This window comes from Stenella coeruleoalba, assembly GCF_951394435.1.
Source record: "Stenella coeruleoalba genome assembly, chromosome: 2".
NCBI lineage: Eukaryota > Metazoa > Chordata > Mammalia > Artiodactyla > Delphinidae > Stenella > Stenella coeruleoalba.
In genome coordinates, this window is record NC_137147.1 from 66246897 (window position 1) to 66272764 (window position 25868).

The 25868-nt window shown below is 39.0% G+C and overlaps 1 protein-coding gene and 1 pseudogene across 5 annotated transcripts in view; one reads left to right on the forward strand and one right to left on the reverse strand.

Annotated features, from left to right (window-relative positions):
- Window positions 1-511: 511 nt before the first annotated feature.
- LOC307182211 (ATM interactor-like) lies at window positions 512-4355 on the reverse strand (annotated as a pseudogene). The gene has a single exon. The product of its transcript is annotated as an ATM interactor-like (transcript).
- A 2019-nt stretch (window positions 4356-6374) lies between these two features.
- Window positions 6375-25868, forward strand: part of DTD2 (D-aminoacyl-tRNA deacylase 2) — a 42124-nt gene continuing 22630 nt past the window's right edge. For 2 of the 4 annotated variants that reach the window (XR_013825198.1, XM_079906619.1), the window contains exons 1-2: window positions 6375-6955; window positions 10547-10616. Coding sequence is in view for 3 of the 4 variants with exons in the window: in XM_079906619.1 (XP_079762745.1) it covers window positions 6845-6955; window positions 10547-10616 (181 nt within the window). In the remaining variant the exon portion in view is untranslated. Of the gene's footprint in view, window positions 7363-10546; window positions 10617-14598; window positions 15235-25868 lie in introns of those variants that run through there. The other 2 variants (XM_079906618.1, XM_079906620.1) reach the window with 2 other exon arrangements.

Genomic DNA, 25868 nt, shown 5'->3' on the forward strand with positions numbered 1-25868 from the left:
GCCCAGCGTTTCCATAGTTGGGGCGACTTACTGTCACTTAGACTGAAACGATCGCTATTTACACTAAGTGCTTGCTGCTACTTTAAGCAAGAATTTTACAGCAACACGTCTTGTGAGGAAAGTACTATACACTTACACTGCTATCAGTAAGAGTTCACGTAGAGGAGGGATGGCATTGACTATATGAAAATTGTCCCAAAAGCTAAAGACAGAGGCTTCCCTGGTGGCGCAGTGGTTGAGAGTCCGCCTGCCGATGCAGGGGACACGGGCTCGTGCCCCGGCCCGGGAAGATCCCACATGCCGCGGAGCTGCTGGGCCCATGAGCCATGGCCACTGAGCATGCGCGTCCGGAGCCTGTGCTCCGCAACGGGAGAGGCCACAGCAGTGAGAGGGCTGAGTACCGCAAAAAAAAAAAAAAAAAAAAAAAGCTAAAGGCAGCTGTAGTTTTCCTTTGTGTCTTCAAATAAGGAAAGAGTAAGATGTCAAAGCAGATGAAGCTGATGGTGTTTAAATATGATGGTGCAGCATCAGACTTCTTTAGACATTATTAGGAAACAGGAATTTCTAACAAGCACTGGCAAAAGTATTTTAGGTGCAATTTAAGTAAGTCATATGTCAACTACAATGTTTCAAAAATTTGAAAAGTTTGTACAGTAGTCCTGGTAAGCTTGATTCAGCTAAATGGCTAGATGGGTTGTTTTTTTTTTTACGTTGTGCTGGGTCTTAGTTGCTGCACTTGGGGATTTTCTTTGTGGCACATGCGATCTTTGTTGTGGCACGTGGGATGTTTTAGTTGCGGCATGCATGCAGCGTCTACTTCCCTGACCAGGGATCGAACCCAGGTCTCCTGCATTGGGAGCACTGCGTCTTACCCACTGGACCATCAGGGAAGTCCCCTGCTAGATGGGTTTTAAAGGTGTGAAATACATTTTTTTTTTTTTTTAAAGAAGGGATGTCTACACTGAAAGGGCAAATGTAGGCAACACAAAAAACAATCACCGTTTTAGATCAACATCTTACACTTTATAATACACTCATACATTTTTACACAAATTTCATGTTTATAAGTGCAAAAGGCAAAGAACCTCAAAGAATCGAAGTAACTGTATCATCAACTGCATTCAATAGAGTTAATACTGTTGTCCCCATTCTCCATCTTCTAAATCCAGAAGGGAACCGTAAATGCCATCCCCCATGTGAACTCCACTTTCAGAAGTTGGAGACTGGGTGTAGTTCTGCACACAACTGGGTTCCAACAGAGCTGAATTGAGTTTCCATTGTGTTCCAGGCCAAATCCGCCAGAAGAAAGTCATCCATTGCTGTCTGAGTTTCATTGCTGTTGAAGAATAAGCTCCCCAAAGTTTCAAAGCCAGAATTCATGGTCTGTGTTTCTGCATTGCTTAACTGAACTTTGCTTTCTAGAGCAGGTAGGTGTTTAGCAGCAGAGATTCTTTCAGTTTGGGTCTCTGTGTCAGATGAATCAATACTCATGGAAAAGCTGGAGTGTTTCAGAATACTTCCCAGAGGCAGATGAGGGCTACTGTCTAAAAAGAAGTTCAAGTCCCTCTGTGTCTGAATGTCAAACATTTCAAGGCCTAAGAAGTTAGAATTTCCTCTACGACTGTAGGACTGGGCAGAGGTGTCTGCAAGTAAGAAGTCAGTTTGGGTCTCTATGTCCAGCGATTCCAAGACTGGCTCAGTGGTTATGGGGCTAAGTTCACTCTTTTTAGTTTGAGTCTGGATTTTTGAGGCCGAAAAGAACTCTCTAATATCAAAATCAACTGCAGGATTCTGGGTTGGGCCAGATGGGAGCTGGGTGTCAGGTCCATTACTTGTGTCAGACGAAGACTACGATTGTCCAGTGTCTGACCAGGCAGATTACTTGACAAGATGTTTTCCAGATCACTTAATAAATCCCTGGTTCAGGTCTGATTATCTGTCATGTTCTGTGAAGAAAGTGTACTATTCTGTGTGCTGAATGAAGTTCATGATTGGTTCAGATTTCTCAATATCTTGATTTAAAGTTTTAGGGTGGTTCTGAGGTAACAAACCATGAGTTACAGTCTCTGCTACTAAGCTGCTGCTTATAATTTGTCTGTAGAAACATCATATGATGAATGAACACTCTCAAAAATGTCTCCACACATTACAGCTTGGTCTATCTGTACTCGATCATCTGTTGGACTTCGCATTCCACTGGTCTGAGTTTCTCTCAAAAGAGATCCCACCTGACGGGAAACTGGGATCTATAAATACATCAGTCTGAGCAGCTATAGATGAGATTACCTTAGAACTGGGCAAAAATTTTGAGTATGAACACTAATGGGAAGGGAAACTTGAGAACCAAATGTCAAATCAGTTTACGAACAAGGTGATACAGAGGAATCAGGGCTAGCCCACTGTGCAGACAGTAAAAAGTGTTGTGTGGTGTAAGACAGGTCTGCCTGTGCATTGATTGAAGAAATGCTGTTTTCTTGACATGTGTTCCCTAGTTCTTGTAAAGAGTTAGATGGACTTTTACCCGAGTTCACTTGAACACCTGTGCTAATTGGCTCAACAGCAACGGGATTTACAATTTTTGAAAGACGGAGGCTCTCCTTTAGAGAGCAAGCCTCTGAATCTAGGCTGAGGATCAGGGTTCCTATGGACAAGGGCAGTAAGTGCACAGAACCGGGGGGACAGAGCCCTTATGATCGACACCCAACACTACAGGCTGGGCTGAGGAGTCTGCTGTAGGCACAAAGACAGGCACTTCAGGCTTTGGTAAAAGCAACTTCTGAGGATACCTTGGACGAGTTGGAAGAGTCTGCTTTCTGGCATTAGAGCTGCAAGAGTCTTCAAAAGAAGCCATTAGCTTTATTTCTGAAGTTTCTAGCTCTTGAGCATCTGGTGTTGGGGTTGATTGGTTGCTCAGTGATTCACTGGTCTTACTGGACAACTTCTGGTTGTGCAGGCACTTTTCCATTTTCCTTTTCTTACTAGATGGATCCCTGTGTTCTGCAGGGATCGCACGGCCAGTTCGGTAGATGTGGGACTGTAAATGCAGTCCTTCTGGCATAGGGACAGCCACATGTGCACTGGAAGGTATTGCCACAATCCTCTGGATGTCTTTTCAAGTCCTACTCAGTGCCATACGAATTGCTGCACTTAACTATGTTTGTGCTGCTTTTCTGCATGCATTTTCATAAAGTGCTGTTTTCTGAGAGAAAATTGAGAATTTGGTCTGTCAGGGCCTCTCGGGCATCCTTCAATCGGACAACAGCAGAACCTCAGGACAGTTTTCAAATCTCTTCCTATTGTTGGATTCTCTATGCCATCTTGCTGGTGGTGGCTCTTGACCAGGTGCGTGTTGAGCACCGGGCTGTTGGGCAGGATCTTGCCGCCGCCGCGCGCCGGGAACAGGCTGTTGGTCCACACGGCCCAGGACAGCTTGCTCACCCAGGGAGGGATAAGCTCCCCGGCCAGCTGCCTCTCAGCGGCCTTGGGGGAAGGGGACCCCATGGGCCCGAGGCGGCGGCAGCTCCCCTCACAGCCTGGGCGCCCCAGGCCAGAGCCGCGGACCCTGCCGCCACCGTCTCAGAGGCCACCAGGTGCGCCATGTGTCTTGAAGCCCGAATTCACCTGGGTCTTTCACACCTGTTTCAGATACCCTGGTAGAAGAGTGACTATCTCTCATAGTAAATTGGTAAAGAGACTTCTGAATATAATCTTGTATACCCTGCTTGCACAAGGGAAAATGTGTTGATCATGCCTTATGTGAGAATTTCCACTCCATGTCACAGCAATATTTCTTACTACAAATGAATAAATTAGTATTCTGGTTCTATCCCAATTCATGTGCAATTTAGTTAGTATGAACTAATTTCTCAGAAACTGATCACCTCCCTAGGCACTGAGGAAAAAAAAAACAAAAAAAAAAACCTCTCTAAGCTTTGAGGTAGGGGGCTAGGTTTCTTCCAAGCCTTCCCTGAAATGAAACCTCTATCTCTTCCTGTTGCATATCTACTGATTAACATACCTCCAAGTAAAGCCTCGGGCAAGAGGTTCATTCTAGAGCTAAATCTTACGTAAAGCTCTGCTTAGTCCAAGAAACAGACTTCTTAGTCTATGAAACAGATTACGAAACAGTTCATTTTTCTTTCTTTTCCTCTTTACAATCAGGAAGCTTACTATCAGCTGCAAAGAATCTTTCAGAAGTGGTTCTCTGTTAAAATTTTGGGCAGCCAACCTGAATGAATTAAACAACTTAAAATAACTCTAAATTATTATACCGTCTCAGAGGGCCTAGAATGCTTTCATAACTAATGCACTAGCTGCATGGTCTCCTTTCAGCACTGTAGCTGTTTGAGAACTATTCTTCCCAGACAGTGATTTCTTGTATACTCACAAGGCAAAGCTCTCTTATGTTCCAGTGAATCTTCTTCCTCTAGAGCCAACTTAATGTTGTGCTTTGCCTCTTACATCTAACTTGAAGGAAATTGTACAACATGCTCCACATCAACATTACATGTGATGAACATAACTGTTTTATAACAAAAATTGAAGTTGTATATCTGTGAAAACTTTGCTACATTATCATCTCAGCACTCCAGTCAAGAACCACTGTCTTGGGCTTCCCTGGTGGCGCAGTGGTTGAGAGTCTGCCTGCTAATGTTGGGGACATGGGTTCGAGCCCTGGTCTGGGAAGATCCCACATGCCGCGGAGCAACTAGGCCCGTGAGCCACAACTACTGAGCCTGCGCGTCTGGAGCCTGTGCTCCTCAACAAGAGAGGCCGCGATAGTCAGAGGCCCGCGCACCGCGATGAAGACTGGCCCCCGCTTGCCACAACTAGAGATAGCCCTCGCACACAAACGAAGACCCAACACAGCCAAAAATAAATAAATAAATAAATTTATATATAAAAAAAAAGAACCACTGTCTTGTCTATTTGTTTTCAATTTTCCACATTCCAACTGACATAATTCCATTTTCTCTACTCCTTATGCTTTATTTTTATTCACATTTCACTATTTTATTGCAGGTATGGCTGACCTTCTTAAATTCTTTGTGTAATGAAACTAGATGTTCAAAAAAATAAATAAAATACAGAAAGTAAATACTTTCTCTTTAGTGCCTACTCTATACTGCCCTCTGCAGGTAGAAAGAAAGAATAAGATCCTCACTTAACAGGAAGATTTAAAGTAATTGGTGTTTTTTGAGAGGCTAACCATTACCAACCAGACTCCGTGTGTGTGTATCTACTCACAGGAAGGATTTCTCAATTTGCTAACGTCCCTTCACTGTGGAAAAATTTCTGGGAACCACAGACTATTTTCAAGAGAGTTCCCTATCTCCTACACCCATATACAAACGGACATGAAGTCCTCTCTTATTCTGGGTGAAGGCTAAGGGCCCTCTATGTCAAAGTTCCTTCAAGCCTGTAAAACTTGAGTCTGGGAGTGAAAGAGAAAAGAGACATAAAGGTGCAGACAATGCAATTTGTCTGTGCTCTGCAGACAAATGTCAACAAATGTAGGAACCCCTGCAGTCCCTCAATCAGAGGTAATGTGAGATTTTGCTTTCTGTTTTTACAAAAAGTGAAAGGCAGCCTGCAAGATAACCAGCAAACAGGCAGCTTCAATTCTGTGTAGAAAGGACTGTTCATTACACATAGATTATTTTCTTCAGCTACACTACTTTATATGGATAGCAACACTGTCAGTGATGTCATCTTCTGAAACAGAGACCAGGATGTATAGGCATATTGTGCCAACCGAGCCCAAATCAATGACCTGGGTAATGCAGTCAGGGTAACACTATTATTCTTCATCTAAACCCTCCAAGCCCATAGAAAAATAATGCTAATCTGATGCAGGTTCAAGGAATACATTATGTAGGAAAGAAAATCAAGCCCTTGTTTAATTTCATTTACATTCTAATATGTACTTACAGGAAACACCACAGAATTCAGTATCATTATGTGCATCAGACTATGCCATTTTATTTTTGAATTAGTAGCATGTTTAAAAATTTATTAAAATCAAACACTTTCTTGGATAAGAATATTTTTAGCAAGGATATTCTCTAAAAGATTGATCTCCAAATATGTATTCACATAGCCTACCAACACCTTTCCACAACTGCGAGAACAGAATGATTTATAGCATTCTTGATAGAGGAGGCAGCGTTGTTTTATTATTTGGGGTAAGGAGATTTTTTTGAAAGATTTATAGCTTTCAGTTCCACCTCCGCTTGTTTTGTGATTCAATTGACTCATTCTATTTACCTATCTTCACAATGGGCATAATATGGACTTAGCAGATTTAAAATTTTTCAACGTCTGTAAACTTAAGCTTTCTGAGCTGAAAAATGTCTCTTTAAAAGGTATGCTGGGGGCTTCCCTGGTGGCGCAGTGGTTGAGAGTCCGCCTGCCGATGCGGGGGACACGGGCTCGTGCCCCGGTCCGCGAAGATCCCACATGCCCGTGAGCATGCGCGTCCGGAGACTGCTCCGCAACGAGAGAGGCCACAACAGTGAGAGGTCCGCGTACCGCAAAAAAAAAAAAAAGGTATGTTGGGAAGAGAACCACTGGGTCTTTTCACTCGCTTAAAAGCATACACTGAGCGCCTTCTACCGAATTGCATGTAGGTTGAGGTAAGGGTTAGTACATACAAGTCTTTTAAGACCGCACATCCGGGCCACCGATGAGCCAGTCAGAGGCCCCGCCCTTCTGGAGGCGGGGCCACGGGCGACCAGCACGTACCTCCGCTGCGTCGCGCCGCGTCCAATGCTTCCTGAGCGCCGGGGGCGGGCCTGTGCGGCGCGTGGCTAGAACCTGGGGAATATCCGCGCGGGCTTGAGCCATGGCTGAAAGTGGCCGGCCACCTCAGGCACGGGCCCTCCTGCAGCAGTGCCTGCACGCCCGGCTGCAAGTACGCCCCGCCGAAGGGGACGCCGCGGCCCAGTGGGTGGAGGTAACGTCGGCTCCGCAGCTCCGGTTATCCTGTGGCGCGCAGGGGCGGTTCTCACCGCACTGTCTAGGCGATTTGTGCCCTAGCGTCTCCCTCCGAGCCGGTCGCGTGGCGCGTGGCACGTGCTGTGGGCGGGGCGGGACTCCCGGCCGGTCCGCCCAACGCTGCCCTCAGTGCCTACCTGTGGTCGCCTCTCTCCTCAGTCCTGCACCACCGGCCCTGGCCCTTTCTCCCTCGGACTTATTTTCCGAGAGGAAGAGGGTGTCCCCTGCTTGGCACCCCGGGAATTGGGAGCTTCCCCTCACCGTTTGCCTACCTGAGCTCTGTGGACTTTAGACCTAGTAGCTCAGACCTCTTGCTTCAAAAGAGCAAAAAGCCTTGCCACGCCCTGCGCGATGCTCGGGCTGCTGGTGAGTTGTCCTGATCTGGTTCGAGCTTCTAGGTTAGATTTGTTGCAAGCGTTCAAGATCTGTTTTGACTTGTGCTCCGGATCCCGTCGAATTCCCTCTTAGGTTGACTGCAGCTAAGTGTTAGCACAGTCGTGAGATTGCCCATGAAGCAGTTCTTTTTTCAAGAAACTTTAAAAAACTTGACTTATTTCCCACCAGGAACAAAGATGACTACTTTTATAATAATGTTGCATTGTTATCGAACACATTTCCTCCAGAGAATTTAAAACATTTACACCAATATGATGTCCTTCTGCTTGAATATTTGCCTTTTTAAAAGAGCCTGCCCATATGCAAAATTCCATGCAAAAACAAAATTTTCTTTAAGGCCCCCGGCTTATTTTTTGGAGTAAGTTGAAATGAAGGAAAAAAAATGTGTAATAATAATAAATAAAACTGGTGGAGGTACTCAGAAACTTTAATGTAGGAGCGTTTCATTCATTCATCTGCTGAATTCCGTCCCAAATCTAGCACTTCTTAACACAATCCTAGTTATTATTTTAAATACTACCCATGAACTATATGTGGGTGACTATTCTTAAATCACTATCTGTTACTCCCTTGTAATTTGGAAATATTTATAAGCATAAACAGTCCTATATTTTTGCCCTCCCTTTTTCTTTCTCAAAAATTCATTTATTTCTTTTGTTATGGTCTCTTAAAAATTTCTCTTCCCTATTTTGAGATTTTATTATTTTTGCCATACTGTCCAAAGAGTTGCCTATTTTTATACTTGCTTCATGGGACTATAAATCCCAAACTATTAATCATTTAGATTTCTTCCATGCTTCTTTATCCTTTTATATTCTTCATGTCACATCTCCTTGTGCAAAATCACAGATAGTTTATTGCAGCTTCCAAACTATCAGTGTGTTTATTAACTTTGAAAGCTATTTTAAAGCTTTCTCTTCCACTCCCACACATGGCTAAATTAGTATGAAGAGCTGACGAGTAATTAGAGAGTAAATTCTTTCCTCTTTCTCAAGCATCAGCTATTCTATTACTAAAAGTTCTAATTTAAAAAAAAAACATTTTTAATTGTTTTTAAGTTTACTTTTTGATTTGAAGGTTACTTTGCGTGTTCTTGGTTTCATTCATTTAGACCTTTGCTGTCACAGGCTAATGTTTTTCTTCCTGGAAGGTGAACATTTTTAACCTACAGTGAGAATTATGTGTACTTTCCTATATATTTGAAATGTTCTAGTTATACCAAAAGAAGCTACAAGGAAGGTGATTCTGACTTGAGGAGGGGAATTTGTAGATCACAATTTAAGAGCTATTTTTGGAATAAACTAAAAGAAAATACCTTAATGAAGAGGTAGTGTGGTGAGTAGAAGGAAAGAACTAGTGTTTTTTTGTTTGTTTGTTTGTTTTTGGCCAAGCCATGCTGCATGTGGGATCTTAGTTCCCTGACCAGGGATCGAACCCCTGCAATGGAAGGGTGGAGTCTTAACCACTGGGCCACCAGAGAAGTCCCAACAGGTGTTCATTCCTGCAATTATTTAATTCTGACATTGCATGTGTCCAAATATGAGTATGCTTGAGAAATTTTGGCCTGTGCTGAAACAATCCCAGTGTAGAGAGCTGTAACAGTGGTGCAGATATCTGTGTTATTCAACCTGCCACCTCCTTACTTATGGGTGTGCCCTGGAGGCACTTGTTTGTTCAAGAGCACAATTACACTTATAAAACGTTACTTCTTATCCAGGTAAATCAGGTGTGAGTGCAGAGCTGCATTTATGTTTATTTACAAGAGTATTTAGATAACACATAGAGCCTGTAATATACAGTAGAACTTAAATGCAATCAACAGAGTTCCTATCATGTACAAAACAGTCTGTAAAGTGCTTTGGGAGTTAAGATGTAAAATAAATTGTGTTTCAGTCCTTAAATTTCTTTTTACATAGTCACTTAATACGCACTTGTATCGCTCTTACTATGAACCAGGCGCTGTTCTAAGCACTTTACAGATATTAACTCAATCTTTGTAATAGCTGTTGGACTCAGAAGGTTAATCTACAAAATAAAAAATTTAATGATTCACTCTGCAGCAAAATCAAAGTCATTTGTCAAGTGTCTCTTTTCCGTATAGTCTCTATCCTACAAGAGCTAATAAAGAACTATCCAAGTCATTGTATAAAATAAATAAGCTTACATTCCTGATAACAGAAAACCTCTTCATGTAGAACTTAATATGAATGCAGTTTCCAAGGTTTAATCACTGTGTATTTAATGTATTAACAAAAATAACAAAAAATAATTGGACAGCAGTTTCTTGGAGTTTATTGAAATAGAATCAGACCCTTATTTTCATTATCTATAAGTAAATGGATTAGGAGGAACAAAGAATGATGATGTCAAAAAACATATCAGTTACAGTGTTGTTTATACATCAGCCATATCTGATATAATGTGAATTCATTTGGTGTTGAATAAATGGGCCCCTGCAAACTAAATATTTATAAGTCTGTCAGCCATACTTAGGAAGAGGCTAGTTCATAGTACTAATGATTTTGATCAGAAGTACATGTTTGGGGACTTCCCTGGTGACGCAGTGGTTAAGAATCCGCCTGCCAATGCAGGGGACACAGGATTGAGCCCCGGTCTGGGAAGATCCCACATGCCACGGAGCAACTAAGCCCATGTGCCACAAGTACTGAGCCTGCTCTCTAGAGCCTGTGAGCCACAACTGTTGAGCCCACGTGCCACAACTACTGCAGCCCACACGCTTAGAGCCTGTGCTTCGCAACAAGAAGCCACCGCAATGAGAAGCCCGCACACCGCAACGAAGAGTAGCTCCCACTCACTGCAACTGGAGAGAGCCCACATGCAGCAACGAAGACCCAACGCAGCCAAAAATAAATTAATTAATTAAAAAAAAAAAGAAGTAAATGTTTGAAGGTATAACTTGGGGTCTTTACTGCTCTTGGCTGTATTTTAAACTTAATTTTTGAAAAATGATAGGTGACTGAATATTGAAAAAGATTTTATTTTCTCACATATTTAAGAAATTAAATCTATTATCAAAAGTTATTCCTCTTCTTTTGCATTTAACCTTTTATCTATAAAAGTTGTGAAATTTTATTCATTTACCTCTGTATATAGAAGCTTCTTTCTAATCTGAATTTATTGTGGTTTCTCATAGGTCCAGAGAGGATTAGTGATCTATCTGTGCTTTTTCAAGGGAGCTGATAAAGAGCTTCTTCCCAAAATGGGTATGTGTTTGATGTTTCTTTTTTAAGAGTGAGAGTGACTAGCAATAGATAGATGAATCAGAAGGGGAAAAAGCACAATCTTAAATTGTACTGTTATGTAAGTTATAAATGACTTAACTCTGTGTACTGTTGTTGACTTTAGCTGTTTGCCTTTTCCAAAGCTTAATGTAAGCAAGTGTGGTAGAATTCTTTTAAAATATCTGCAGCATTTCAGATCATTTATAGATTGGTTTAGAAGAGTGTACACACACACAGACACACAGACAACACACTGAGATTCAGCCAAGGATACAGAAACTTGTTGGAAGCAGGGTGGCCACATAGGGAGAAATAGATGCTGCATTTCTTAATATAGTCTCCTTATCTCTCAGAGTCCCTAACAGGGGCATAGAGGTGACACTGTATGTACAACATGTGGTTCCCATCAAATATGTGAAGATCAGGCTTATATCATTATTATAAAAGAGTTTACATTAACCATTTATGCACTTTGTAGGAAATGTGTGTAAAGATGATTATTAAACCAAGCTCAGTGTCATCACAGCCACACCTCCTCTGCGGGCAGAGAAAGAGTCAGTGTTCAGGCATCTCTGAACAATAATGTACCTGCCTGCAGCTTTCCAGTGTCCTCGATATTCTATATCACTGCACATTCCTTGTGATAATTACATAGGTTCAGATATACCAAATCAAATTATATACTATCTCAAGACAGTATTTGATAGAATAATTATGTACAAAAAAAGAAGCCTGAAATAGTCAAGCTGTCCCTAAGGTTGGAGACAGGTTATATTCTCTCCATTAGTAAAGGCAGTACCCATTAGTTGGATTAATAAATATAAATTATATAGATGGGTAGTTGAAGCAGGCGGAAGTTAACCTAGAAGAGCTTTAAGTAGTGGAACTCAAGCGTAAATAGCCCAGTGAGGAACAGCTTGGACAAAGAGCTAAAGCTTCTAGAGGGAATTTTATGCTGAGACATCAAACATGTTTAACAACTTTGTCAGAGGATGAAAACTAGACTTGAGAAGGGACTGCAGTAGGTGAGGATGGAAAGCAAGTAACTGTAATAATTTGACCTACTAGAGAATGGACTTGAGGACATGGGGAGGGGTAAGGGTAAGCTGTGACAAAGCGAGAGAGTGGCATGGACATATATACACTACCAAACGTAAAATAGATAGCTAGTGGGAAGCAGCCGCATAGCACAGGGAGATCAGCTTGGTGCTTTGTGACCACCTAGAGGGGTGGGATAGGGAGGGTGGGAGGGAGGGAGACACAAGAGGGAAGAGATATGGGAACATATGTATATGTATAACTGATTCACTTTGTTATAAAGCAGAAACTAACACATGATTGTAAAGCAATTATACTCCAATAAAGATGTTAAAAAAAATGAAATTTGAATCTGAAGGATAATAGGGAGCTTTAAAGGGTTTAAAGAGAAAATGAAATGAGGTCTCCTGTTGTTACAGAGGGTTATTGCCAGGACTTAATGCTTGGATATTGGACATTTGGTCTGTTTTTGCCTTGAATTAAAGCTTTCTTGACCATGAAAGATATATCGTAGAAATCTTCAAAAACAGGAAGAGCATTTTTGGCCAAATTGTGGCCAAATAAAAACACTGAGGAAGTCCACTTTAACTCTTCTAGTGGATAGTCTAACACAAAGCTTTTATATATCATGATTCTCAGTAAAGAGCTGTGACTCTAAGAATCACATTCTACTGGTGTGAGTTGTAAGCAAAGTAAGTCCATCTATTATTGATAGTAGTAGCTTGTACTTCCCTCTGTTCCAGGAGGCAAAGTAAGCCAGTGTGATGGGATTCTCTTAAACCTGACCTCATACTTATTACATGGATTCAGATCTTTCCAATCAAATCATGTAGCCCTTGGGAACATAACAGCCAGTTATATCCATAAAGTCTGAAATAGCATGGCTAATATATAGGTGTGCAGAATCTTCCTCAATTCATCTTCAGTATAATTGGACAGAGATCCAGGGCCCTGTCCAAACTTAACTTCCCATATACATCATTAGAGATATTTGATCGACAACCTGTCTTAGAATCTTCGAGTTTCCAAGATGCCATTAATTCATTGTCTCATTTTAATTCTACTTACTGACATTTGTATTTGTATTATATTTACTTCTACATACTGATATTTGTATACCAACAGCATTAATTGAATTCTCAGTTAGATCCAGTAGAGGGAAGTGTGTGGAAGTATAATAAATTATACTTACCTCTCTGGCCTGTTATTTCAAAACTGCCTCCTTAGTCTGTCACTAGCCTAAGGCCTGGATAGCTGGATAGTGATTTACGTGGAATGAAATGCTCCAGAGAATTATAGTTTTCTTAGAAGCAATCAATAGGACTGCAGGCTATATAGCAAAGTCCTATTTGTAATAGAGAAAATTAGACTTATTTATTTATTTTTGGTTGTGTTGGGTCTTCATTGCTACGCACGGGCTTTCTCTAATTGTGGCGAGCGGAGGCTACTCTTCGTTGCGATGCGCAGGCTTCTCGCTGCAGTGGCTTCTCTTGTTGCAGATGTTCTAGGCGTGTGGGCTTCAGTAGTTGCAACACGTGGGCTCAGTAGTTGTGATTCGCGGGCTCTAGAGCAGAGGCTCAGTAGTTGTGGCGCTCAGGCTTAGTTGCTCTGTGGCATGTGGGATCTTCCCAGACCAGGGATCGAACCCATGTCCCTTGCATTGGCAGGCGGATTCTTAAGCGCTGCACCACCAGGGAAGTCCTTAGAGGTATTTTAAAATAGGCATTAGTTAAATGAAAACTGATAGTGCTTAATGCAGAGCTTAGGAATTCATTTGGGTGTTCACCTTAGCAGGTTTTCACCAGGTTAATTCCTTGATTTGTAGAGTGGGGCCACTGTACTGAATCCTTGCTAATATTTACTACAGGCTCTCTAATAGTTGAAACCATTGACTACCCCACCAGGAAGCATACCTTTTCAAGCCTGATTATTCACACAGGAGTGTGAGGTTTCAATAGTTCTTTTACTGTTTGTGTCCTCTCAGGACTATTCTTTACAAGCAGAAGTTATTTATACCCTTTATAGAGGTAGGAAGACCCTAAGGGTGTTTATATTAGGCATTTCTTCTGCTTATTGTTTTGAAAATGGCTAATGTTGAAATGTAAAGATTTTCTAAGTTTAGATTTTTTAGCTACACATGGATATTTATGGTTATTTTGACACTTCTTATTAGCTATGAGTATACTTGCATAAGTGCCATAAAAATAATAATACAATATTCTCCTGTATGTATATGAAGATAATGCCAGTAACTCTATACCTTTGGATTTACTTTCCCAGTTGACAGTGAATTTCTGATGATTTTTGCTTTCACCTTTATCCTCCCACTGGTGATGTTTGTAAAATAATTAGTCTCTGTTAATAATGTCTTCGAGGTTATAAAACTGCAAAATCAACTAGTTTATAACAGGATTGAACCTGGAACCTTTGTCTCAGCTTAGAATTCTAGGCAACTAAGTTTAAAATAATAAATGCACTAAGGTTTTTATTTAATGTTCTTTGTTATAAAGTAGAATAAGTGTGTGGAGGATCTGTCATGTTTTTTTTTCCAGTGGGATTTGTTTTGAAATATAAAAAGGAACAAAAAGGCAAAATCTTCTCATGTATCCCCCAGGGCAACAATATCTTGAAGTTCCAGTATACAGTTAATTCTTTAGTCCTTTCTGGATTATCTTATTGTTAGGAGATCCTAACTGCCAAGTCAGATGTAAAACATCATGCCATTTTCTGCACGAAATTTTCCTTGTTTTTCATGCTTAGATCATTTAGCTTACTGAAGCAGCTTTTAAAATCTAAATAGAAACTTTGTTTAAAAGCATGAGCTGACAAACTGGATTTTAAACATGAGGTTTGCTGACTAGAAGATCGTTGGTTTTCTTCATGTTTGTTTTCTACCTCAAAATGTTCTCCTTTCTTCCCTACCCAGTTAATACACTGTTAAATGTGAAATTAAGTGAAACAGAAAATGGCAAGCGTGTCTCTGTATTGGATCTACCTGGCAACATTCTTATCATCCCTCAAGCCACCCTTGGGGGGAGAGTAAAAGGAAGAAGCATGCAGTATCACTCTAACTCTGGAAAAGAAGAGGGGTTAGAACTTTATTCCCAATTTGTGACTCTCTGTAAAAAAGAATTAGCTGCTAACAGCAAGTGTGCTGAAGCTGGGGTTGTGGTGGAACATGGCACTTACGGCAACAGGCAGGTGTTAAAGCTCGATACCGATGGACCATACACACACCTAATTGAGTTTTGAAAAATTAAAAGTTTCTACAGTTGTAATTAGATTCTCTTCCCCTTCTGCTTGAGTACACTAATCTGCAGCATTTTTAGACAAGAAAATCCTGGGTCCCATCCATACCTCTGCAGCCTGCTACTTGGACGACCTTGCCACGTCACCTAAACTCTGGATCTCAGTCACCTTCCATCCTGCTTTCCCCTAAACTCACACTCAAAATTTTGAAAAATGCCTTGTATTCGCTTTATGGTCATTGATAAGAACATGGAAATGTTTTTAGAGAGCTGTATTTAAGCATTTTGTGCAATCAAGAAAAATATGTTTCTTACACCCTCAAATGTATGTAATATGTAGTAAAAATCACTATTTGTGTTACGATTATAATTTTGTCAATTTTGTTTTAGTATTTGAGATTTCCATATTTTGAATGAAAGAATATGCAATTTACTATTCCTTCTAATAATATCTATGAAAATATAATACAGAAATGTTATTGTACATTTTAATATTATTTTCCAAGGACATCCAAGTGCTTTAAATTATTTTAAGAATCTTTAGTTGATATAGCAATAAGGTATGGGGGACTAAAATTTGTTTTTATTTAATATACTAATGGCTTAATATTCTGTTTCTCAGTTTTTTACCAAAACAGTGTGTTTGCATTTTCTGTCTTTGGTTTTTAAAAGTTACTGTTTCATTAAATTAATGTTCATAAATTTTTTTAGGAAGTTCCTTTCTTGTTGGTTTAGATTGCTATAAAAGGAATAAAAAGGGAGGCTTTCTACTGGAATGATTTGAAAACAAGTTGACTTGTTCATTTCCATTTTATCAACTTAATGATTTGGAGCCAGTATCATTTTTCTATTAGTGTATTTTTGTGTCCTCCCCCCACCCCAAAATTCATATGTTGAAGTCCTCCAATGTGATGGTATTTGCATGTGGGGCCTTAGGAAGGTAATCAGGGTTGCTAGAGCATGAGAGTGGGGCCCTTATGTTGGGATTAGTGTCCTCATAAGAAGAAACACCAGAGAGCTTGCTCACCCTTTCTCTGCCCACCATGTGAGAATGCAGTGAGAAGGGAGCCATTTACAAGCCAGGAAGAGAACCCTTACCAGAAACCATGCTGGCACCCTGATCTTGAACTTCTAGCCTCCAGAGCTGTAAGAAAATAAATTTCTGTTGTTTAAGCCACCATAAGTCTATGGTATTTTGTTCTAACAGCCCAAGCTAAGACAGTCACATAAGATAAACATCTAATAAGGTAGACTTTTCAAAGCCAAGAGAGGAAGATATACAAGAAATTGAAAGCATAAATGAATCAATAAAAGGTAATGTTCATTTTTTACAAACTCATTTGACTTGATTTAATATTTTAAAGAGTGAAAATGAAATAGTGTTTCTAGTTATCAAAAAGATGAAAACAATGACTTGAAGAAACATCTTAAGTAGAAAGATGAAAATTGAAAATTTGAAAATTCTGTTGAAAATTCTTTGTGTCTTATAATTTCTTTAGGTTTATGTTCCTAAGATACTTAAAGTTTCTGTTATCACAAAAAGTCCTATTTTCTCTATATCCTTCCTGTACTATTCTATTTTGGAACTTAAGGATCAATAACTGACTTGGTAGTGAGCTCATTTGTCCTTAACTTTTGCTTTATTGATTCACAATACACTTATTGAAATGTAATAAACTATTCATAAACTTTCAAACTCCAATTTTCTCAGAGCTTCTCCAAGGAGGTTTATATGTCTTTCAAAAAGATTATGTGTTACCTATTTTAAATCATTTTGATGTGTGTGGGTGAAATGCTGACTCACAGCCTTAGATTGCTATTTTATAGTTCAGGCAATTCTCCTTAAGAAGAAATTTGCTTGTGGTACTTGTGGAGAATAAAAATTTCAACTATATGAAGAGTTATTAAACAGAAGATGACAGCCAAGTTTGTTTCATTTCCAAGGAGGCTAGAACAAGAGGAAAAAGGCAAGAGAAATAGTAGATAGGAAAATAACTACACCTTGGCTTTCTGTAGCTCTCCTGGCCCAAGATGCTCAAAGAACATTCAACAGATACCTAATTTTATCTTCACAGTATATAATGACAATAATGCTGTGGAAAGTAAGAAAATGCTTAAATAATTTTCCCAAGATCACACATTAGGGAGCAATAATTTCTATCCCCCTGACTTTTCTTGTAGTGAGAGTTAAAATTGATCTTCATAAAGGCTTAGCATCTCCCAGTGTGGATCACTTGAGAAAAAACAGCCAATAAATTGTTTTATGTACTAAATTACGTGGCGGTAGGGTTACACCTAATTTGGGTGCCTTCTGCCTTTGTTTTTCAAAGATTCTAGAATGTTTAAATTAGAGTATCATTTCTTTCTTTTAATGGAAGTATAGTTGATTTACAATGTTGTGTTAGTTTCAGGTGTACAGCAAAGTGATTCAGCATATATATATACTTTTTCAGATTCTTTTCCCTTTATAGGTTATTACAAAATATTGAGTATAGTTTCCTGTGCTATACAGTAGGACATTGTTGTTTGTGTATTTTATATAGTAGTGTGTGTCTATTAATCTCAAATTCCTAATTTATCCCTCCCTCCCCTTTCCCCTTTGGTAACCATAAATTTGTTTTCTATGTGAGTCTGTTTCTATTTTGTAAATAAGTTCATTTGTATCATTGTTTTAGATAACATAAGTGATACATTTGTCTTTCTCTGTCTGAATTACTGCACTTAGAATATCATTCCTAAATACTATTTTATCTGTCCATTTGGCAAACTTCATGGATTCAATTATATAAAATACTGTGTATAAGACATGGACTACCAATGAGTATGAATTTATCTTGAATATACTCATACTAGGTAAATCAAACACTTTTACATTTCTTCATTCAAGTCAAAAGAAGGCATTGACATTTATGAATAATATCTGTATTAATGATTTATTGACTCCATAATGAAAGACCTAAGCTTATCAGATATAAGGATCAAATACTATAGAATCCTATGCCACTTGTTTTGGAGGATAACTCACATTGGTGTTAGAATGATGACATGTCAAACTTTTATTATCTATGTTTAACATTGCAGAGGACCTGATTTGTTACATTATAGTTATTTCTTAAAAACTCACATGATAGTGAAACTAGTATTTCCAAAAGTGCTTTATCTATTAATTTATTGAAGTAAGACTACTTTCTGAAAGGGAAGAACTATTAGAAAACTAACATTTTCATTCTGAAGCCACACTTTGATGATGACTTTAAATGTCTGTTTATTTTGATAATCTAATTATTCTCCCTTCCTCCTATTTCTCCTACATCTAATCCTTTTTTGCAGACCATCTCCAAGGTAATGTTTCTAGAAAATTCCTTTCTGTATGATATTCCACTGTTTAGAAACTTTTATAACTATTTTTTATCTACAGGACAAAGTCTAAACTTCTGAGGTTGGCATGAAGGTTCTCCTTACTCGTTAGGAGTGAATGAAATGAAGGGAGAAATGTAGAGGACCAAAGTCAGAATCCTGAGAAAACATAAAGAAAAGGCAACATATGAGAGGCCACAGGATAGTATAGAGATCAAAGAGGCAGAGAGAACCAGAAAATGTATTGTTAACAAGATAGTTTTCAAGGTTTAAACAGTCAGTGCCAAATACTGAAGAAAAATGGGACAACACAAAGACTGAGGAGAGACCTCTGGGCCTAGCAGTTAGGTGTTTTCAAACTTATGGAAAATTGGCATAAAATTTGCAAGAGTTACTACAATTAGGAAAAGATTCTTAATCTTTTGTCTTCAGGTAGAGTGTCTCAAAGTATGCCACTGGACCACCTGTACAGGAATCACCTGGGGAGACTAACTTTTTACGAAATGCAATTTTCTGGGACCATCCCAAATCTATTGAATTAGAATCTCAGGAGTTAAAATCTATCTAGTCACCTATCTCCCCCAGGTGATTCTTGTATATACTGGAATCTCAGAACCACTGTTATTCGAATGAAGCCCAGACTTTTAAAGCTGATATTACAGTTTCATAATCTGGCTCCAGCTTGACTTTCTAACCTTTTCTCCCTCTACTCCCCAGTAGAAATTCTCCAGGATAGCTCTTTTTATACCCTTCCTAGATCACGCTCACTCTTCTTCAGAAGACAAGCAGAGTTGTCTTCTGCTCTCCTCTAAATCCATCATTCAATATCTAGCTCAAGTCAATCTCTTCTGACCCCACAGTAATTTCTCCTGCCTCTACCCGCCTGGGCATTATGGTTGTCCCACTCTTGACACTTGGAATGTGTCTTATGAGATTGAGTACTTCACCTTTTTTTTTTATGCTTATATGTCCTAACTGCAAGAATACAAACAATATTGGGCAGAGACAATATGACAGTGAGCACACATAGTATAATATTTTTCTTTAAATCTCCATAGTACTTCGATAGCACCGTGTTGTCCATGCTCAATAATTCATAGTAAATGTTACCTGAATTAACATGGAGATTCATCAGTGGCTAGAATACTCTTGATTTTGGTTCGGTTTTACCAGTATTTCACACATAGATTTCTTTGTCATTAAGAAATAAAGAGGTTGGAATGTGCAGGAAGCAAATTTAATACCACTACCCCTTTCTTTAATACAATAGGTAACACCAGAAAAGTTAAAAGACAAACTAAAACAGGTTTTTGAGATTCAACATAAATGTGGGCATTGCTATTTCTACTTTGTTAGTTTATTACATCAGTGTGTTAAAGAGAAAAGCCACAGGCCCAAAATGGTGTCACTTGTGCTAAAGCCCATGATACCAAACCTAGATTTAAGATCTAACCTAATTGCAGTTTTAACCTTCACCAGAAATGTAGTGTTGTTGTTTTTTTTTTTTACTGAAGTATAGTTGACTTACAATGTTGTGAAATTGTAGCACAATTGTAGCAGTTAATTTCTGCTGTACAGCAAAGTGATTCAATTATATATATTTTTTTCCATTATGGTTTATCATAGGATATTGAGTATAATTCTCTGTGCTATACAGTAGGACCTTGTTGTTTATCCATTCTGTATATAATAGCTTACATCTGCTAATCCCGACCTACTACTCCATCCCTCCCCCAACCCCCTCCCCCTTGGCAACTACAAGACTGTTCTCTATGTCCATGAGTCTGTTCTTGTTTCATAGATAGGTTCATTTGTGTCATATTTTAGATTCCACATATAAGTGATATCATATGGTATTTGTCTTTCTCTTTCTGACTTACTTCACTTAGTATAATAATCTCTAGTTGCATCCATGTTGCTATAAATGGTATTATTTCATTCTTCATTATGGCTGAGTAGTATTCCATTGTATAAATGTACCACATCTTCTTTATCCATTCATCTGTCAATCGACATTTAGGTTTTTTCCATGTCTTGGCGATTGTGAATAGTGCTGCTATGAACATAGGGGTGCATGTATCTTTTGGATTAGAGTTTTGTCTGGATATATGCCCAGGAGTGGAATTGCTGAATCATATGGTAATTCTATTTTTAGTTTTCTGAGTAACCTCCATACTGTTTTCCATAGTGGCTGTACCAACTTACATTCCTACCAACAGTGTAGGAGGGTTCCCTCAGAAATGTAGTCTTAACCAGTCTGGAATTTTTTGGTCAGCACCAATTCGGTAATCTGCCACGTGGGCCCTCTCCAGCCTCCAGAAGAAGAAGCCATCTATATAATAAAACCCTTGCCTTTCCCTTCACCCTTTCCCCCTACAAAGATGTTCTGGCCTAAAAATAGTCCTTTCTTTTCTTTTGCTAATAGCTACTTTGCCCCACCCTTATTCCTATAAAATCCTTCCATTTTGTACAACCCCTCACAGCACCTGGAAAGTTGCTAGATGGGGTGTTGCCTGATTTGTGAATTTCCTAATAGAGTCAATTATATCTTCAATTTACTCAGTTGGATTTTGTTTATTTCAACAAGGGTGATCACTTTACATTTTCTTAAGGCTTACTCTATATTATCTTTCTAATATAGTATAACTGTATTTATGTACCTAAGAAAGATTACAAGAAGCAAGCCATTCTTAAAACACAGAAGGAAAAAAAAAACAAATTTCATTTAAGAAAACCTGTATTTGAGTCCTTTTTAAAATAAACTTTTTGTGAATCAAATATAAAAGTATTTTATTCATAAATATTAATTTTGATACAAGCTTTAAGACCCTTCTATATTTAATTACAAAATAAAGCAGTTCTGTGGAATGCATCACAAATAGCCAACTTCATGATAAATTTTATCCTACTTCTTTTTACTGGACTTTTCCATATGAATGGATTTTTTGCACTGTGTTAGCTAGCATTTTTCTCTTAAGAAGCTTAATAAAATTTCACCTATTATATCAGCTTTTTTTCTGAATGTGAAAAGAAAAATTTATGTAGAGAATGCACACACCGTATATAAACTGTATCTGGGAACCATTAGCTAATACTATTATAAACAGTTGGGGTTGGGAAAGTAATTGTGGACATTTTTTTTTTGAGGGGGAGATATGGAGTCTTTTTAAGGCACGTGGGACTAGACTAGCAAAAATGCCATCCTTGACTCCAGCTTTGAGATATTGTTTACTTAGCTTTATACTAACATAAATAAACTAAGACACATTTTCTACTCCAGGCATTCTTTTAATTTACTTTGCAGCCCCAAGGTAAGTTTCTTTAATGAGTAGATATGATCATCACAGTTTCATTTTCTCAGTGCCTGAATTATTTTATATCCTGATTACATTCAGGTAGTCTTCATGGCTTTGATTTCTTTTCATCATATGCATACTTGCCTTTTTTAAGCCAGGTGTTGAAAATGTTCTAACATTTTCTTAATACTGCGTCATGGATAGTTGCTCTCCACTTGAAAGTTATAATCCTCAGAATCTGCAGGTCAGCAGTGGAGCTGGGAGCTGTGTTAAATACAAATTGTTCAAGATGTGACGCTTAACCCCAAGGAATTTACCATCTAGTAGGGGACATGATAGACACAGAAATGAACTAGGTACTGTGTGATCAGTGATATCTGGACAATGCTATCTCTGAGCTATAGAATAGCAGCAGAGGGAGAAGATACTTCTGGCTAGAGTGGTGAATCCCTGTGTTAAAACAGGCATGGCAACTTGAGCCATCCCTTGTAGAATGGGTAGCATGTTTATAGGCACGAGGTGTGGGGGAGGGCACTTCAAACTTTCTGGACTGATAGACAATAAGGTGCCATTGAAGGCTTTTAGAGAGAATAATGACATAATGAAGACTTTTTAAGAGGAGAGACCTGACAGTGGTACATAAGGATACAGAGAGAAGGAAATTTTGTGACAGGAAGACAGATTTGTGTTTTTATTTTTTTGAGTAGTGCAGACATAAAGGGATTTGGTCTCACTTATAGTAGTGGCTGTGAAGATGGAAATAAACGTAATTGGAGATATTGAAAGGTGTTTTGAAGAACAATACACTTCAGGACAGCTGATTAGCTGTGGTGGAGCTAAAGGGAGGAATCAAAAATCACTCTTAAGATTTCATGTATGGGTTACTGAGGAAGATGAATTCAGATTTTAATACATTGAGTTTGAGGCACCTAAAGTAGAAACGTCTACCAGATTTGTTACTCAGGGCAGAGAGAGTATAGATGTGAGAGTCTTGTTTATAACAGTGATAGTTGAAACCCTAGAAATAGACGAGATTTAATCATTCCAATATTACTGAGAGCCTACTCAGGTAAGTATAAGAGGCACACTAAAAATTAAAAGGCAGTTTCCTCAGGAGATTACAAAATAACTGGTGTGTTAAGATAGTTAACTGGAACACAGAGAAACTAGAGGTGCCAAAAGAGAGGTAAAAACAGTACTATGGAAATTTGGAGACGGAAGAGATTTCATCTAGTTGGGGAAGCGCTGGCATTTCAGTATAATTTTGAAGATGAGATCTGCGAGAGATGATGTAGAGAACAACAAAGGATTTGAGGTCCAACCAAATTTATAGTAACAGAAGGAAGAGGAAAATTGACAAAGGAAAGAAATGTCAGACAGGTAGGTGGAAAAAGTGGGAGAAGTGGAAACACCAGTGTCTTGGAGTTAAGGTTTCAAGAATTGGGGAAGTGGGTCCAAACATAGAGAAGTTGAAATTACTGCATAGTTAACACCCACATATCCACCACCTAGATTCTACAATAGGCATCTTGCTATATTTGCTTTACTACCTATCCATCTGTCCATTCCAAGAAGAGGTTATTTTGTTTGCCAAGGGTTTTTAATTTATTCCTCTTCTTTTCTCCCCTTTTGCCTCTGCTGGTTAGCTTCTCCTCTCAGAGGCCCAGGTTTTTTGTTTTTTGGGTTTTTTTAATTAATTAATTTATTTTTGGCTGCGTTGGGTCTTTGTTCCTCCGCTCAGGCTTTCTCTGGTTGTGGTGAGCAGGGCCTACTCTTCGTTGTGGTGCGCAGGCTTCTCATTGTGGTGGCTTCCCTTGTTGTGGAGCACAGGCTCAGTAGTTGTGGCGCATGGGCTTAGTTGCTCCACAGCATGTGGGATCTTCCCGGACCAGGGCTTGAACCCTTGTCCCCTGCATTGGCAGGTGGATTCTTAGCCACTGTGCCACCAGGGAAGTCCGAGGCCAAGGTTGTGTGTGAGCCTGCTGCATTTCACTGATATGCCCAGATTTACTATACTTACATTATAGGAAAGCCTCTCTACTCCGTGTGCCTTTGTCTTTAAAGGTCCCAAATGGTGACCCATGGGAGAAATAACTTTTCCACCTTTTCAGTTAGGTTAGTTAACTATCCCTGGAAGTCTGCACCTGGGACTAGAAAAGAGCCTATTTCTAAATGACCCATGATTTGCTGAACTTTCTAGTAGTTTACCAAAGTATGGTCTGAGAATCTCCCTAATCAGAATTACTAGGAAAACTTGTCAAAAATGCAAATTCCTATGTCTCACCTTGGACTTACTGAATCAGAATTTCTGAGAAAAGGCCTGGAAACTGCATTTTAAGCCACTTTTCCCCACCTGTGGCTCTTATACAGACTAGCATCTGAGAACTAATTGTATAATCTTTGTGGTGATATCTCTGAACTAAGAGTCAAGAGGCTTCTGTTGAAGTCTTGGCTTTCCCATGGACTGTGTGTGTTACACTAGCCTAGGGTAACTCAATCCCATCACGACTCATCATAAGAGAGGAGATTGCACTTGACAAATTCTGAAATTCCTCTCAGCTCTACCATTTTGTGGAACTCTGAAAACTGAATTCTGTAAATCAGGAGTTGGTTAAACTTTAATCAGATGAACTGAAAAAAAAAAGTGTGTTACTCATCAAAATAACTAAATTCTTCTTACATCTTATGAGTTTTCATTTGGTTTTTAAAAGCTGGACCATAGAATGGGCTTCAGGCATTTCACTCAGCCCTTTGCCATTTCATAGTTCTGTGTTTCCGTGGTGATTCCAGTGTTCATAGCGGTTACCACTCTGCATTCCTTTTACATTGTTGGTAATATCCTTTTCTTCTTCTTCTCCTCCCTATAAAAAAAGTGACTTAAAAAAAAAAGTGACTTATTTTCTCAGGGTTCTGAGTTGGCAGAAGTTACTGCAAGTTTTAAAGCTATATTTACCAGTGAAAGAGAAAAGTGTCTGATTGTCTTAAGCAATGATTAAATTTTGTGCCCTCAGTCACCTTGGTGTTGGGTAGTGTTTTTTGTGTTTTTTTTTTTCCATTATAAATCTGGGCCTAATTTTAATTTCAAGATGATTTCAGAATATTATTTTAAATGTTACTCAGTGTTCTTGCTGTTATCTCATAAGTGATAATGATGAGTGTCCATATGCTCCAAAGTGATTTTTTTTTAATCTTTTCCTTTTTGGTGGTGTTGTAGATTTGCTATGTGCTAAACTTTTCCAAACATTTTGTTGATAGATAGATTCTTATTTACTGAGGTCGTAAGATCAGAATAAAGTTTATCTAGTACATAGCTCACATATTTGTGTTTATCCTAAAATATGTGTAGGAGTAGAGTAATGACATATTAATTCCTGTATTCTCTCCTCTCTTTTTCCTTGATATTTTCATTTAGAAATAGGGAAAAGAAATTATGCAAGCATTTCAATAGTGGGCCACTGGTACTCTCAGTTCGATTTATATTTGAGATTATTTAATTAACCAGGTACTTATGACCTAGTATGTGCAAAGCAGTAGTAAGCATTATAAGAAGCAATAAGTACATTGCAAAGTGCCTACCATTAAGCTTACAATAGTAATTCATCCTGAATTACACAAGTCAGTAGAAAAAATATTGGACTTTAGCCCTCCTAGAATTTCTTTGTTAGACACACTCAGAATTCAAAAGGCATAGTCTTTTTTTTAATTAATTAATTAATTTTATTTATTTTTGGCTGCTTTTGGGTCTTCATTGCTGCACACGGGCTTTCTCTAGTTGTGGTGAGCGGGGGTTACTCTTCATTGTGGTGTGCGGTCTTCTCATTCTGGTGGCTTCTCTTGTTGCGGAGCACGGACTCTAGGCGCGTGGGCTTCATTAGTTGTGGCATGGGGGCTCTACAGCTCAGACTCAGTAGTTGTGGTGCACGGGCTTAGTTGCTCCGTGGTATGTGGGATCTTCTCGGACCAGGGCTCGAACCCGTGTCCCCTGCATTGGCAGGTGGATTCTTAACCACTGCGCCACCAGGGAAGCCCCCAAAAGGCATAGTCTTTTAAATAAGAATCTGTTTAGAAGCAATTGTATACCCAGTACTGGGATACATAGTGGATGAAAAGATAAACATATTTCCCTCCTTTGTAGGTTCATATCTTTATATATTTCAGGAGACAGAGAGATTGGGTCATCCAATGTAGATTTGGAAGTTAGCTACACATACATGGTAGTTAAAGTCACCAAGGTTAATAGTTGTGGTTCCTCAAAAATTAAAAATACTACTACCATATGATCTAGCCATCCCGCT